Source organism: Rhinatrema bivittatum, chromosome 4 (assembly GCF_901001135.1).
Source record: "Rhinatrema bivittatum chromosome 4, aRhiBiv1.1, whole genome shotgun sequence".
Classification (NCBI taxonomy): domain Eukaryota; kingdom Metazoa; phylum Chordata; class Amphibia; order Gymnophiona; family Rhinatrematidae; genus Rhinatrema; species Rhinatrema bivittatum.
The window spans coordinates 309,262,275-309,278,927 of NC_042618.1; the positions used below are offsets into that span (position 1 = coordinate 309,262,275).

A 16,653-nucleotide genomic window follows, 5' to 3' on the forward strand; every position below is an offset into this window, starting at 1 on the left:
TAAGAATAAAGCAGAGAATAAACGTAGGAAAAAAACATTATAACATTAATTAAAGTAGTATGGCATAAAATAAGATTAAATAAAAGGGAAAGAGGGGATGGTCGAAGAGGGCTTAAATTTGGGCCTAGGGGCCCTGTATAGATTCAACCTCCTCCTCCTGAATGGAATGTTTCTAGGAGCTGGAGACTTTTTTTTTTTCCTTCCTGCAGGGGCGCTCGGCGTAGGCGAAGCAGCCTACTAAGTGGGGATTGTGTGCTTAGGCCTCATAGTTGCCAGCCACTGCAGGTGAAAGATGCAGGGAAGCTGTCCCAGGAGATTTTCAGGTAAATGTGGATATATGTCAGAGGAATCCGATAGGAATTTTTCCTTAACTCTACAAGAGGGAGAAGTTACATCTGATTTGGAGCCACATCAGACTCTAATCAGATATTTTTGTTTTCATACAGATGAGTGGCCAAACCTGTTGACTCCAGGCTCTGAAGACGCTTGGTGTGACCGGGGGTAATGCTGTGGGCTTGCAGTTGAAGGATCCAATATTGGGTTAATTGACCTTGAATAAAATGCCCCAGAGGCATTTTTATAAGGGGAGTGGGGGGCACGCTTAAGAGATTTTGTGCCTTTTGGACCCGAAGATAAAGGAACAGTTCAAGATGGTTGCACTGTTACAAAAAAAAAAAAATAATAATAATAATAAAAAAATCACCATTCTGGTAGAATGGGAATCAATTCTAAAGGTTTGTGCAAGATAGGATTGAGCCTATCCTTTAGCAGGCCTTTAAGGCCATGGCAAGGACTTTGCTAATTGCTTCTTGCTGCTGCCTGTTGACTTGGGCTGGTTTGCAAATCCCTCAGGAATTTCAAGGAGTGTGCATCGATGGCTGATTGGTGATGAAACCGGCAACCACGTTCTTAGCCAGTGCAGCTGTGTCTTGGTGCCGGCATTCTCCAGAGTGCAGCTTCCATGCTAGTGGTTAGACACAGATTTATTGTTGCATATAGGCATTATTTCCAGGTTCAATCTCACAAGGTTACCCTTTTAAGGGTTCACGTTCTTTTTCGGGAATGAGTTGGAAAGGATGGCGAATAGCTGGGGTGATTCTAGGGTTCCTTGATGGCCAGAAGACAGGAATATAGCGTCTGGTTTTTGCTGCTCCAGGGATTCCTGTCTTTTTCGTCCTTACGCAGGAGCAATTATTCAAAAGTCTCGCCCCTTCGAAAGTGCTCAGCCAGAGAAGACTTGCAAAGTTGTGGGCTCCGGAGTATCTCAGTCTTTGCGATTAAGGTGTGTAGGCTCACCCGTTTGTTCAGGATATAATCAAGCATCTATTTCGCTTTAATGAAAAGGGACCCATGTTACGACGGACCAATGGGATCTGGAAGTGGTAAGAGACGTCCATGCTCTAAAATTTTCCAACTTCCTCTGATGGACTTTATGGTTTCTCACTGCAACTCCTCTACAGAAGAGAGTGGCTGTGGAGACTACATTAAGGAGGCTGTTCGATTTGAAGATCATATTTCTGTTCCCAGATTTAATGAAAATATGTTGCTATTCATTTCTTTTGGTGTTCCCAAGGAGGAAGAGGGGTCCTTTCGGCCCATCCTGGATCTGAAAGGAGTCTATCAATTTTTGCATTTTAGGATGAAAACTCTGGGTATTAGTGTCACTACAAGCAGGAGAATTTTTCACATCTCTTGTCCTGGTGGAGGCTTATCTACCGATGCCCATTCATCAGAAACATCAATGTTTCATTGTTCTAGGATGTTGTTTTTAAGAGTTGGCCGCTTGTTCTTACGGTTTGTTTGTAATGTAGAATTGTTAGTGGTTCTCCACACTCATCATGCTGTTTATTTGCATTATTTTCTGGGACAGAATTTATTAAAAACAACAACCCAGAACAATCCTATTGCATCCAGGACCACCTTAGGGGTCATGTAGCGGAGTCTCTGCACAAGGCAGGATTCTGGTCCATCCGTATCTGGATGACTGGTTGATACTAGTCAAAACTACAGAAGAGTCACTTGGCATCTGACAAGATTGTTTCCTTATTTGAGGAGCTGGGTTGTGAACTTGACCAAGAGTAGTGCCTGAGACAGCTATAGAGTATTTTGGTGTGAGTTTCGATATGGAACAGGACATAGTGTTTATCTTTGTGAGTACTTTGTATCACCAGTTCCCAGGCTGAAGTTGTCTCGGGATGGCTTGCGACCATCCTGAATGGGCTGTTCCAAGGACAGTACTCTGCCTGAGCCCAGCCTCTTAGATCTCAACATGCCTTTATTCTGGTGAATTCTCTTATGATCCTGAAAGCGAGCACAAGCAGGAAAAGATATTCTGCCTTTTTGGTTTATCCCCCAGTGGCTTATGCACTTGGGTTGGCTGAGACAGGGGGTTAGTCTGAGGTTATTACTACTTTTATTGTAGGCCAAACAATCTTCCACATCCTTAGCTTAGGTGAGGATTTGGATGGTGGTCTTTGGGTCCTGCTGTACCGTTCTCGGAGTGCAGCCTATTCAGGCTACGGTGTCACATATTTAGACTTTTCTGCAGGAGAGTTTGTTCAAAGGTCTAGCCTTTAACTCTCAGAGAATGTAGATGATAACCTTGGGCTGTCTTCAGGGTACAGTACAAGGATGTTCTCTGTCCACACATCTGGGTGTGTTGCTTTTTTGGGGAGCAAAGAATTTGTGTCCTCTGGTGCGAAAGATCTGTCTCTCTTGGAACCTTAATCTGGTACTTAGAGGAATGCCTACAGCCTTGTTTGAACCACTGAGAAGGGCAACCTTACAGGACTTAACTCTTAAGGTGGTTTTTCTGGTGGATATTTGGCTGGGAGGATTTCGGCGTTCCAGGCATTGTCATGTCTAGATCTGTTTCTGTAGATTTCAGAGTCAGGGGTGATGTTGATTACGCTGCCTTCTTTTCTGCCTAAGCTGATTTTGGCGTTCCATCTTAAACAGATTGTGGAATTTCTTGCCTTTCCAGAATTGAATTCTGTCATACCTCACACAAGAGAACTGAGGCTCTTGGACATGAGGTGTTCATTGGGGAGGTATCTGAATGTTACTAATGAGTTTGTAGTTCAGATCACCTCTTTGTTCTGTAGACTGGTCCAGGAAGGGATGTCAGACTTCTAAGGTGCCAGCTTGTGGTGATTTGTTCAATGTATATATGTAGAGGTTGTCTGGTTCCTGAGGTTTTGAGGGTTCATTCGACATTCTCAGGCAGCCTTGTGGGCCGAGGCTCAACAGGTATCTCCGCAGGAGTTTTGCAGGGGGGCTACTTGGGTACTATCGCTTCGATGTCAAGGTTCCAGCTCCCATGGGGTTTGGTGAGAGCGTTCTGTGAGTGGGACTTTCCAAGTTCCATCCAGTTTAGGGGTGCTTAGGTATATCTCAGGAGTCTGGACTGATCTGAGAACGTACAGGGACGGAAAAATTTGGTTCTTACCTGCTAACTTTCACTCCTGAGTACCACAGATCAATCCAGAGACCTGCCCATTGAGAGTGGAAGAGTTGGCCGCTTGTTCTTACGGTTTGTTTGTAATGTAGAATTGTTAGTGGTTCTCCACACTCATCATGCTGTTTATTTGCATTAGTTTCTGGGACAGAATTTTCCAGTGGGTTATGGCATTCTCCCATCCTCCAGTTTGTTGGAAATTTGCTATTAAAGATTTTTAATGTGGTTATCTTGGCTTGGGTACAAGTCAATAATGAGGGACTGCAGTTTGCATACTAGGTTATGTAGCAGTGTTGGTAAAACTTTCTTTATCTGCTGGCAGGGAGGCAAAATCCAGGCATCTGGTCTGATCTGTGGTACTACAGAACAAAAATTAGCAGCTAAGAACCAGTTTTCCTATTTGTTGCCTTTTGTAATAGCTCCTTTTTAATTTGGCCCACTGTTCCACCTCGCCCATTTTCTCCCAATCTTCCAGTTCTTCCTCCAGGCATGTCCCACTTTTGACACAGTCCATATTTGTGAAATTCAAAATGCTGGTCTTCGTGTGACTTCTGTATCTTATTTGCAATATCAAACCATACCGTCTGATTATCATTGGGTGCTCAGTTGATCCCCCTACCCAAACATTGGAGACATTATCACCATTAGTGAGCATTAGAACTAGTATTGCACCTTCTCCCATGGGTTCCATTACTATTTGTTTGAGCAAAGCCCTTTGAAGGGCATCCCCTATCTCTCCTCTTCCTATAGATTTCGCAAAAGGGATACTCCAATCCACATCCAGAAGATTAACATCTCCAATGAGTAACACTTCTCCCTTCTTTCCACTGTTTGGATGTCTTTGATCAGATCTCTGTCCAGTTCTTATGTTTTTCTCGTTCCATAAATAGGTAATACTTCCAGAAGTCTTCGCCATGTTTTTAATCTTCTTTCCTAGATTATAATAAGATGTTTATAAGAAAAGCTTTCCTGATGGCCAAAAAAGTTATTTTAACATGTTGCAGAATGGCAGAAATTCTCTTACACAATGGAAATTAGCATTGCTGAGTTTGTCTTAATAGCAAAAGAATTGGGAACTCATTAAAGAAATACATTTTTCAATACATGGGTAGTCCATTCCTGCTACAAAGGGTAAAAAGTAATCTGATTAACAGTTGTTCCCTGTACATACCCAGATCAGTCCAGATTCCTTGGTTTTGCCTCCCTTCCAGCAGATGGAGACAGAGAAACATTTACTGAAATTGTCACTTAACCTGGTGTGCCACCTGCAGTCTGTCAGTATTTCTCTGTCTCCAGTAGATGGAAGGTGGTGCAAATTCTGCAGTCTGAGAAGATATAAAAAAAAGAAAAGTTTGAGATTTAAAGGCAGTTTTAGGGTTAGGATGACTACTTAGCCCTCCCTGGAGGTTGGTAGGCCCTGGTGGGGCCATCCTTTTCAGGCAGAGGTGCGTACGAGCGGGAGGGGTTGGGAATCCCTGGGTCTTTCCGGATCCTTGATCCTATGAGGGGGGCGATAACTGGTGGGGCCAGTTCCCTCTCCTCCCTCCTACAGGTGGACAGCCGGAGCCTGCAGCTGCTAAAGGAAAGCTTAAAAAAAAAAAAGAAAACTGGAGCAGGCCTCTCATTTTTATTTTCTTTTTGTTGTGCTGGTCGGGTGCTTTGGCTGGATTTCATGGCGTACCACTTTGGGGACATCAGGCACGCTTGAGGCTGGTTCTTGCGACGTTGGTTGCAGGTGAGTTGGTGCAGCAATTAAAAAAAAAAAAAAAAAAAAAGTCAATTCATAGCTATGCTGCATGGCAGGCAGTGTGTGGCGTGTGGGGAGACATGCGCGTGCCTTTCTCTTGCCGGCACTTGCTCCCATTGCGTCTCCAGGGGAGAATGCAACTCAGGGAGTGCTAAGGGAGCCTTGGACAGGCAGCGATCCTCCACGGGGAGAGCCGAGCAGCCCAAAGGTGTGTTCCTGATTTTGCGGGAACAGCGGCCATTTTATCTTCTATTGCTGCCACGACTGACAGGGCCTGCAAGGACTCTGCCTTGCCCCCACTGCTATTACCGGCAGATCGAAGACCCTCAGAGCCCCAGGGCTCCCAGGATCCTCTGCTGGGGGAATAGGATGCCCTCCTGGAGCAGAATCCAGATGACTGGGATTTTTCCCCGGATTTTGTTCTGTTTTTTTTTTTGCTAAAAGGACAGCTGCACATCGCCTTCCTAAGTCAGTGGATCTGCAGGAGCCTGTTCTGGCCAAGAGGCCTCGTTCAGCTCGATCTGGTGGGGCGACCAGAGTTCGTAGAGTGCTGGCATGACAGTTGCATTCAGGGAATGCAGATGATAGCTCGGAGATTGATGACCCTCTGGCTGGAGGTCCACTGGGGGTGGATTCTCATTTGTACAGCATGGCCCCTGATAATGCTCGGTATCAAGCACCCTCTGTGGAGGGAGATGATCCAAAGGTGGTCAGTCTTTTTCACCGGGAGGAATTGTGGTCTTTCATACCATGTGTCTTAAAGGAACTGGGTATTAAAGAACCCCAGGCTGATTTGAACCACGAGGGAGTGGATCCAGTCATGCAGGGCTTGAGGGGGCTAGCAAAGGCGTCCCTCCCCCCCCTCCCCCCACAATTCAGTGAAGGAGTTAGTGCTTCGGGAGTGGGAGAGTCCTGATACAGGTTTGAAGTTTGGCAGAGCTATGGAGAATCTGTATCCATTGCCAGAAGAACTTTGGATCTTTTGCAGATGCTGAAGGTGGATGCTTTGGTTTCGGCAGTGATGAAGATGATGACGACAATTCCCGTGGTGAGATTGGTGGTACTTAAGGATATGCAGGATAGGAAGTTGGAGGTACACCTCAAGAAGATTTTTGAAGTGTTGGCTTTGGCGTTCATACTATTGTATGCAGCAGTTTTATGCTCCAGGCTGGATTGCGCTGGGTACAGCTATTGCAATCTGATAGGTCGCTATGCATGGAGGACGCAAACAGGCCAAGAAGCTGGAAGCCGTGGTGGCCTACAGTGCGGATGTTTTGTATGATCTCATAAGCACGTCCTCTCTATCTGTGATGTCCACGGTCTTTGCTAGAAGGCTTCTGTGGTTAACGAACTCATCTACAGATGGTTTGGTCTAAGTCTCAGCTAGGGTCGCTTCCCTTTAAGGGGAAGCTGTTTTTTGATGAGGACTTGGAGGAGCTTGTGTAGCTTCTCAGAGACCAAAGGGCACAAGCTGCCAGAGGACAAGCCAAAAGTCGACAGAGGTTTCTCTTCAGCATGGGCTTGTTTCCAGTCAAACCGATGTTCCTGGTAGTCTTGCCCTTCGGGAGGTGGTCAGAGACAAGGTGCCGGGAGGCAGCAGTCTTGGAATCTGTCCTTTCGAGGCCAGAGACCAAACAGAAATGGTACTGGTCAGGGGGCCTCCGGTTCCAAGTTCTCCCAATGAAGTGAGCCAGCCTGCTCCTCCATTCCAAGAATCGGAGGTCGGTTAATACTTTTTCTCGGAGTGGGCCAAGATCACGACAGATCAGTGGATCCCAGGTGTAATAGAGCATGGTTACGCTTTAGAATTTGCATGTCCATTAAAGGATTTCTTCATAAGGTCCCCTTGCGCTTACAAGCAGAAAAGACGTGTGGTTCAAGAAACTGTCAGTCATCTACGTCTGGGGGCCATCATTCCAGTACTGGTCAAGGGAGCAGAGAACAGGAAGATATTCCATTTATTTTGTGGTCTCAAAGAAGGACGGCGCTTTTTGTCCAATTCTGGATTTAAAGAAGGTGAATGTGTGGCTCTCAAGGTACCTTGTTTTCGGATGGAAATATTGAGGTCTGTGGTCACTGCAGTGTGCAAAGGGGAGTTTTTGGCTTCTCTGGATTTGACTGAGGTGTATCTCCGCATTCCAATTCGCCTGGATGATCAAAGGTTTCTCAGGTTCATGATCCTCGGAGATCATTTTCAGTTTTTCACCCTTCTTTTTGGGTTGGCAACAGCACCGAAGACCTTTACAAACGTGATGGTCGTAGTGGCAGCAGCTCTTCGGCAGGAGGGTGTCCTGGTTCACCCATATTTGAACAATTGGTTGATTCAAGCAAAATCAGAAGACCTTTGTCATCGGAGAGTGGCAGTAGTGCTGCAACGCTTATGGTCCCTAGGCTGGGTTGTGAATTTTCCCAAAAGCCAGATGGAGCCATCTCAAGTTATGGAATTCCTGGGAGCATGCTTCAACACTAGGCTCGAGAGAGTTTTTCTTACTGAGGATTGTCAAGATCAAGGGACAGATTGGCGATTGCTAAACAGTGCAGTTCCCAGGGTCTGGGATTATCTGCAGGCTTTTGGGTCTATGGCTTCCACTTTGGAATTGGTCCCTTGGTTGTTCGCTCATATGCAGCCACTTCAGTTGGCCTTGCTCTCCAGATGGAATCCTGTATCAGAACAATTTCATTTACTGCTGCCTCTTATGGAATGTGCCAGGTAGAGTCTGGATTGGTGGCAGTCGGGATAACTTGGGCTGCGGGATAGTCTTGGAGGTACTGAGTTGGATAGTAGTCTCAACCGATGCCACCTTCTCCGGTTGGGGGGCTGTGTGTCAGACTCAAGTGGTGCAGGGGCACTGGTCTCTGGAGGAGACATTGTGGTCCATTGAATGTCTAGAGACGAGAGCGGTGCATCTAGCGTTGAAGGCCTTTTTTCCTCTTGTACAAGGCAGGCTGATAGTTTTGTTGGATTGTGCGACAACAGTGGCTTATATCAACCAGCAGGGCGGAACCAAGAGTCAGGCAGTGGTGCAAGAGGCCCAGGAGTTAGTCCACTGGGCAGAGCGCCATCTGGAGATGCTGGCAGCTTCCCACATAGCGGGATTGGACAACGTGCAGATGGATTTTCTCAGTCGTCATCAGCTGGATCCCAGGGAGTGGGAGTTGTCAGAGGAAGCCATGCTCTTGATTCATCACAGGTGGGGAGTCAATTGCAAGGATCTCATGGCAACGTGGAAGAATTCCAAGGCTCCTCAGTTCTTCAGCCGAAGAAAGGAGCATGGGGCAGAAGGAGTTGATGCTTTAGTCCTCCCGTGGCCACAGGGAATTCTCCTGTATGTGTTTTGGCTGCTGATGGGCAAGGTCTTGAAGTTCATCCGGGGCAAGTGGTTCTGGTGGAGCCGGAATGGCCTCGTCAGCTGTGGTTCGAGGATTTAGTCAATCTCGCAGTGGATGGCCTGCTATGTCTGGCTCATTTCCCCAACCTACTGTGCCAGGGTCCCATATTTGTGGATCAGGCGGATCGCTCTTCTCTCACGGCTTGGCTTTTGAGAGGAGGCGCCTGAGAAAAATGGGTTATCCAGAGGAGGATGTTACCACTTTGTTACATGCATGAAAAGTCCACCTCCTTGACATATGAGCGAGTGTGGAAGATGTTCAAGGTTTGATGCAAGGGGCACAGCGTGGATCTGCTTAGTTTCTGTGGCCCACATTTTGTCTTTTTTTGCAGCAAGGTTTGGTGAAAGGTTTGGCTTTCAACTCTTTAAGGGTCCAGGTGGCTAATTTTGGGAGGTGCCTTAGAGGCAAGATGCACGGGTTGCCTCTGGTTGTGCAGCCGGATGTGATAAGTTTTCTGCAAGGCGAGAAACATTTACATCCCCCGGTGCAGAAATCATGTCACCTGTGGCACCTAAACTCTGTTCTAAAAGTGATGTTTGTGGCGCCATTTTGAGCCGCTGCGCAGGATGACTTTGAAGGCCCTTACTTTAAAGATCATTTTTCTCATGGCAGATGTTCGGCTAGACAAGCCCTTTCATGTAGAGATCCTTTCTTAAAGATTTCGGATTTGGGTGTCTCTTTATGTATGGTGCCGCCTTTTCTTGCAAAGCTTATAGAAACATAGAAATGACGGCAGAAGAATGGCCCATCCAGTTTGCCCAGCAAGCTTTGCACATTTTTTTTCTCATACTTATCTGTTACTCTTGGCTCTTAGTAACCTTTTGGTTCTATTTCCCTTCCACCCCCACCATTAATGCAGAGAGCAGTGTTGGAACTGCATCTATGTGAAATATTTAGCTTAATTAGTTAGGGGTAGTAACCGCCGCAATAAGCAAGCTACACCCATGCTTATTTGTTTTCCCAGACTATGTAATTCAGTCCTTTTTGGTTGTTGTCTGTATATAGATCCTCTTTTCTTCATTCCCCCTGCCGTTGAAGCAGAGAGCTATGCTGGATATGCATTGAAAGTGAAGTATCAGGCTTATTTAGTTTGGGATAGTAACCACAGTAACAAGCAAGCTACTCCCTGCTTTTTTGTGAATGCAAATCCTTTTTTCCACATTCATTCACGTCCTCTAGACTTTATGGATCCACAGTGTTTATCCCACGCCCCTTTGAAGTCCTTCACAGTTCTGGTCTTCACCACTTCCTCCGGAAGGGCATTCCAAGCATCCACCACCCTCTCCGTGAAGAAATACTTCTTGACATTGGTTCTGAGTCTTCCTCCCTGGAGCTTCAAATCGTGACCCCTGGTTCTGCTGATTTTTTTTTTTCCAACGGAAAAGGTTTGTCGTCTTTGGATCATTAAAACCTTTCAAGTATCTGAAAGACTATATCATATCACCTCAGCTCCTCCTTTCCTCCAGGGTGTACATATTTAGATTCTTCAATCTTTCCTCATAAGTCATTCGATGAAGACCTACCTTTTTGGTCACCCTTCTCTGGACCACCTCCATCTTTTCTCTGTCTTTTCGGAGATACGGTCTCCAGAACTGTACTCCAGGTGAGGCCTCACCAAGGACCTGTACAAGGGGATAATCACTTCCCTTTTCCTACTCTATATTCCTCTCTCTATGCAGCCCAGCATTCTTCTGGCTTTAGCTATCACCTTGTCACATTGTTTTGCCGACTTCAGATCGTTAGACATTATCACCCCAAGGTCTCTCTCCTGCTCCGTGCACATCAGCCTTTCTCCCCCCATCGAATACAGTTCATTTGGATTTTCACTCCCCATATGCATGACTCTGCACTTCTTGGCATTGAATCTCAGCTGCCATATCTTCGATCACTCTTCCAGCTTCCTTAAATCCCGTCTCATTCTCTCCACTCCTTCCGGCGTGTTCACTCTGTTGCAGATCTTAGTGTTGTCCGCAAAAAGACAAACCTTACCTTCTATCCCGTCTGCAATGTCGCTCACAAAGATATTGAACAGGACCGGTCCCAATACCGATCCTTGCGGTACCCCACTTAACACCGCTCTTTCTTCAGAGAGAGTTCCATTTACCAACACACATTGTTATCTGTCCTTCAACCAGTTTGCAATCCAGGCCACCACTTCGACACTCACTCCTAAGCTTATTTTATTCACCAGTCTCCTGTGCGGGACCGTATCAAAAGCTTTGCTGAAATCCAAGTAGATGACATCGAGTGCCCTTCCTTGATCCAATTCCTTGGTTACCCAGTCAAAAAAGTCAATCAGATTTGTCTGACAGGATCTTCCCCTGGTGAATCCATGCTGCCTCTGGTCCAGCAATTCTCCTGACTGTAGATAGTTAACTATTCTCTCTTTCAACAGTGACTCCATTACTTTTCCCACCACCGAAGTGAGGCTAACCGGTCTGTAGTTACCAACCTCTTCTTTGTTCCCACTCTTGTGAAGCGGGACCACCACCGCTCTTCTCCAATCACTCGGCACCACTCCCGTTTCTAGGGATCTATTGAACAGGTCACACAGCGGACCCGCCAGCACATCTCTGAGCTCTCTCAGTATCCTGGGATGAACTTCATCAGGCCCCATGGCTTTGTCCACTTTCAGTTTCTCCAGCTCTTCCCATACATTTTCCACTGTAAATGGAGTTACATCTACTCCACTCCCTTCCAGTTTCTTGTTAACTAGGACTTGTTAACTAGTCCTTCTCCAGGGTCCTCTTTAGTGAACACAGAACTGAAGTATTCGTTTAATATTTCTGCCATTTCTTCATCTCTCTCCACACATTGATCCTTTCCACCTTTCAATTTCACTATACCACTATGAACTTTTCTCTTTTCATTGATATACCTGAAAAATGTTTTTTCACCTCTCTTTACCTCCTTGGCAATCCTCTCTTCCGGTTGTTTCGTCCTTTTACTTGAATCACTCCATGGAGTTACCAGCCTTTCCAAATCTGGATAGGATGGTTCCTGTGGATAAGGAGTTGAGGTGTCTGGATGTAAAGTGAGCACTGTTGCGGTATCTGAAGGTCACTAATAGCTTTAGACTGTCTGATCATCTTTTCATTCTCTTGAGTGGTGCAAAGAAAGGGCAGAAGGCCTCAAGTGACCATAGCGCGGTGGTTGAAGGAGACCATAGTTTAATCATACATTTGCATGGGACGTTTGGTGCCTCAGGGTCTGAGAGCTCACCCAGTTTGGTTGCAGGTGACATCCTGGGCTGAATGTCAGTGAGTGTCTCCACAAGAGATTTATAGGGTAGTTACTTGGAAGTCAGTACACACTTTCTTCAGGCATTGTCATCTAGAAGTCCAAGTGCCAGAGTCTAGGAACTTTGGTGAAATTGTGCTTTGAGCGGGACTCTTGCAGTCCCACCAGGTTTAGGGAGGCTTTGTTACTTATCAGGAGTCTGGACTGATTTGGGTACTTGCAGGGAAAGGAAAATTGTTTCTTTCCAGTTAACTTTCATTCCTGTAGTATCACAGATCAGTTCAGCCTGGTTTTGAAGAGTTCGCTTGATCTGTGGTTTTTTGTACATAAGCTGATGGATTTTCAATTGGGTTTTTCTGGCTCAGGTGATGGTTGTACATTCTGACTTATATGATTATAAGGATTGTTCAGATTAAGTAGTTCCATTTCCTCCTTGTTTGGGAGATGTTTGATAAGTTACATTGTGTTTTGAGATACAGTTCCATCTTGGTTTGAGTATATGTCAATACTGGTAGTCTGCAAGTGGCACACCAGGTTAAGTGACAGTGTCAATAAAACTTTCTCTGTCTCCATCTGCTGAAAGGGAGGCAAAACCCAGGAGTCTGGACTGATTTGTGGTACTACAGGAACGAAAATTAGCAGGTAAGAACCAATTTTCCTATTTTGTGGGGGAGCTTATTCATGCAGCTGTATCCAGGAGTTTGTGGAGATAAGTATATATATTCTTCTCATCGCTTGATTTACATTTTCAGAGGCTTCCTCTTCTCCCTCTTAGGGCCTGGTAATAAAATGTGACCGAAATGTTAACTCACTTTTGTTAACTCACTTTTCTTAACTCAATTTTAACCCCATGAATATCCCTACAGAAAACTGTCACAGGGCATTCTGAAGAGTGTCTGCTGGGTTGCTCATAAGTCACTGGGGCAAATATAATAAAGCATGCAAAAAACTGCATAAAACTGTGCACAAATTAGTGCTCCTCCTCCATTTAAGCCCCATGTTACTGAAGGCATTAGCTGTTACTTTTCAGGGGGCGCTTAGGCTTAATGGTGGGAATTTAACTCCTAGGCGAAGCTGGAGTAAAGTTACTCGGCTATCGGGCTGAGTTCATGGTTTGGGGAGTCCTGTACTTGGAATTTATGTGCATAACACATGATTTACAGCATGAGACCATTTGACTGCATGTTGACAAACGCAGAATTATGAGATTGTACACATCTAGGAACTCACATGTCTTGTAAGTCATTTTTCATTAATTGCTCTTCATTTTTCTTTTATAGTCCATCTGTTTCCTTGGTACCTTCAGTTCAAGATGGACAACTGTACTGAATACCCGAAGGGTAACGCGCCCTTTAATGACTGTGCCGCCGCCACCTCCCGGTCAGAATGGAAAGCAAGGACCAAAGAAACCAGGGGTAGGAGAAGGGTGTTTGGCATTAGATTCTTTTCTTGGCCAGTGAGCCTGATTCCTTGATTCCCAGCTTAATTTACCACTTTCCTAATCCAGCAGGCCACCTTTTTGACAAGTCAGGGCCTAAGGCACAACTGATCATATCTTTGACTTCTGCATACATTTTCCTTGATCTCTTTAAACCCCTTTATTGCAGTGGCCGACAGTGTTACTATTCACAGGACAAGCTCTTTTAAAGGTTTCAAATCCTATACTTAACTAACATCATCTCAGTGGCAGGCACATGCTCATTCTGACTGAAATATCTAGTGTCAGTGTATTCTGTGGCACACTGTGTATTTGCCAAAATGTATCAGTTGTCCCTGTGATATCTGAGGTGGTCTCCTCTTTAGGATATGGTACTAAGGGCTTGATTTACAAAGCTTTTTTCCCTTAGACATAGAAGGGATTAAAAAAAAAATTCAGTAAATCAGGCTGTATGTGCCTACTCAGGAAGATACATTTATACCCCTCTAATCAACTGAGGTTGAACCAGAGACAAATTTACAAATTTATATAGCAGCTTGTTTTCAAAAATAATTGCCCAAGCATTAGAATGCAATAGAAATTTATTAGTAGTAGGAAATGCATGCTGGTGGGTAAGATAATATACAGCACTATTCGGATAGTTCTCCTAGGACAAGCAGGATAGTAGTCCTCACAGATGGGTGACATCATTGGATGGAGGCCGGCACGGAAAATTTATCTCAAAGTTTTTGGAACTTTGACTGTGCACACTGAGCATGTCCTATACCTCGTGTCCACACGGGGTCCCTCTTCAATCTCGTTTTTTTTTCCTGCAGAGCTTTTGCCTCGTGGCTAAGTGAGCTCGGCTTTCCTTCAGAAAATTGCCCTGGAAAACTTTCACCGATTTTTGGGCTTCCTTAAACAACTCAGGTTTTTCGGTAGTTTGGTAAGTTTTTATTTTCACCCCCCCCCCCCGTGGTGGCAGTGGTTCAGTGCCCGCCAGTTTCGACCTATCCGTTGTGTCCATTCTTGTTGTTTTTTCCTTTTTCATTTGTCATGGCCTCATCTGGTTTCCGTCAATGCCCCCAGTGACCGAGGACTTGTCCATCTTGGAATCCCCACGAGATGTGTATCTTCTGCCTGGGGGCATCGCATAACATCTTGGATTGCTGCATGTGCGCCCTGATGTCCCCTAAGGGATGATGATGATGGAAAAACTCTTTGGGTCCAGGAAGTCCAAGCCATTGGCATCAGCGGCATCTGTACCGATGGGCACCAAGCCATTGACATTGGTGAGGTCATTGGTTCTGTCAATGCGCGTGCATAGGTGTGCCGGGGACCGGTCCCTGTCGGTCTCTTCCAGCTCGAGGGCTTTGGGTTCATAGTCATCGACCTCGACACTGAGAAAAGACTCGACCGAGCAAGGAGGGAAGCCGAGGAAGCATCAGAATTGGTCACCTTTGCACGGTGTTGGGCTCGGGAAGGTGCCGGCTCATGCCCTAACCCTGATACTGGGAGTGTTGTGATCTTCCTGCACACAGTGCCCTAACCCTGATACCGGGAGTGTTGTGATCTTCCTGCACTGAGCAGGGATACGGCACTGCATGCAGGAAGATCACAACACTCCCGGTATCAGGGTTAGGGCACTGCGTGCAGGAAGATCACAACACTCCCGGTATCAGGGTTAGGGCATTGTGTGCAGGAAGATCACAACACTCCCGGTATCAGGGTTAGGGCATTGTGTGCAGGAAGATCACAACACTCCCGGTATCAGGGTTAGGGCACTGTGTGCAGGAAGATCACAACACTCCCGGTATCAGGGTTAGGGCACTGTGTGCAGGAAGATCACAACACTCCCGGTATCAGGGTTAGGGCATTGTGTGCAGGAAGATCACAACACTCCCGGTATCAGGGATAGGGTACTGAGTGCAGGAAGATCACAACACTCCCGGTATCAGGGATAGGGCACTTTGTGCAGGAAGATCACAACACTCCTGGTATTAGGGATAGGGCACTGTGTGCAGGAAGATCACAACAATCCCGGTATCAGGGCTAGGGCACAAGTTCTAGTCACATTGACTGATCACATTACTTTTTTTGTCAAGCTACCAACTGTTTCCATTTCCCATCCCCCATATATTGTCAGTGGGAACCTTGGTAACATGAATAAATAAGAGGGCAGCCAATAGGAATACATATTCATTCCTAAACTGACCTTAACTGACCTGAAAAGTGTCAAATTGTATCATTTTCTGTTAGTGCGCACTAATCGGAAAAACCGATTTTTTTAACTAAAAATCGTGCCAAACACAATTTTCTTCTCCTGCCAGACTATTTCGATCGTTAAGATGATCGGGCACACAATTCACATCCCTAGTTATAAGAACATAAGAAATTGCCATGCTGGGTCAGACCAAGGGTCCATCAAGCCCAGCATCCTGTTTCCAACAGAGGCCAAACCAGGCCACAAGAACCTGGCAAGTACCCAAACACTAAGAAGATCCCATGCTACTGATGCAATTAATAGCAGTGTTGGTTAATGGCTGGCAATCACTATATAGAGGGGTACTAAGCAGGGCTGCCTGCTTTTGCTGCAATTGTTCAATTTAACTCTGGAACCTTTGGCACAATGGATCAAGGAATTGGATAAGATAAATACCTTTTTCCTCCACTGAGCCCACATTGTGTACTGTTGAAGTGTTTATTACCCAAGTGGGTGAGTCTGCACTTGCCTTACTTCAGTTGTTACCCAAAGACAGTATTGTATTTCTGCATTTAGTGCATTATTCTGAATCTGTGCTTTTGAGACGGGGTGTGAGTTGTGATATTCATTTTCACTTGAGAGATTTTATTGTCTCAACTTCAGGTTTTGCTTATTTAGGGTTATGGGTTCTGCAAATATTTCAGATTTGTATAAGCTTAACTACCCAACAGTCCTTCAAAAGATTAAATCTGATCTGGAAAGGTGTATGTCTCTGCCTGTCTCACTTTTAGACAAATGCTATATGGTCAAAATGATACTTCATCATTTAAGATATTTCAGCATCTTCCATGCACAGTACTTCACAAGGCATTTTTTTCCCTTCTTCTGTATGGTGGGATAAGGTGCCTCATATAAAATTCTCCACTTTGCAGCAATCTGTGGACTGCAGGGGATTAGATATCTTTGATATTTTTTTTACTTGTCTGCTAGGTTGTCTGGTGTGAGGGAATGATTTGTGAATGATACTTTACAGTTTTCTTGGAGGGGCTGGAGCATATGCAATCATGTGGTTACCATCTGGTGACATTACTGCATTATTCCACTAGCATGCCAGTGATTTAAGAAAATACATAGGACTAGTCTGATGAATTTGTCACACTCTGAAGGTGTAGTATAATGTTAACAAGTTGCTTGACAGA

The 16,653-nt window shown here is 45.4% G+C and overlaps 1 protein-coding gene across 2 annotated transcripts in view; it reads left to right on the forward strand.

Annotated features, from left to right (window-relative positions):
• LOC115090758 (protein SCO1 homolog, mitochondrial) overlaps positions 1 to 16,653 on the forward strand; it is a 96,735-nt gene that overhangs the window by 4,735 nt on the left and 75,347 nt on the right. For both annotated transcript variants that reach the window (XM_029600246.1, XM_029600247.1), the window contains exon 2: positions 13,115 to 13,249. In XM_029600246.1, coding sequence (XP_029456106.1) covers positions 13,147 to 13,249 — 103 coding nt within the window. In that variant the 5' untranslated portion in view covers positions 13,115 to 13,146. The remainder of the gene's footprint in view (positions 1 to 13,114; positions 13,250 to 16,653) is intronic.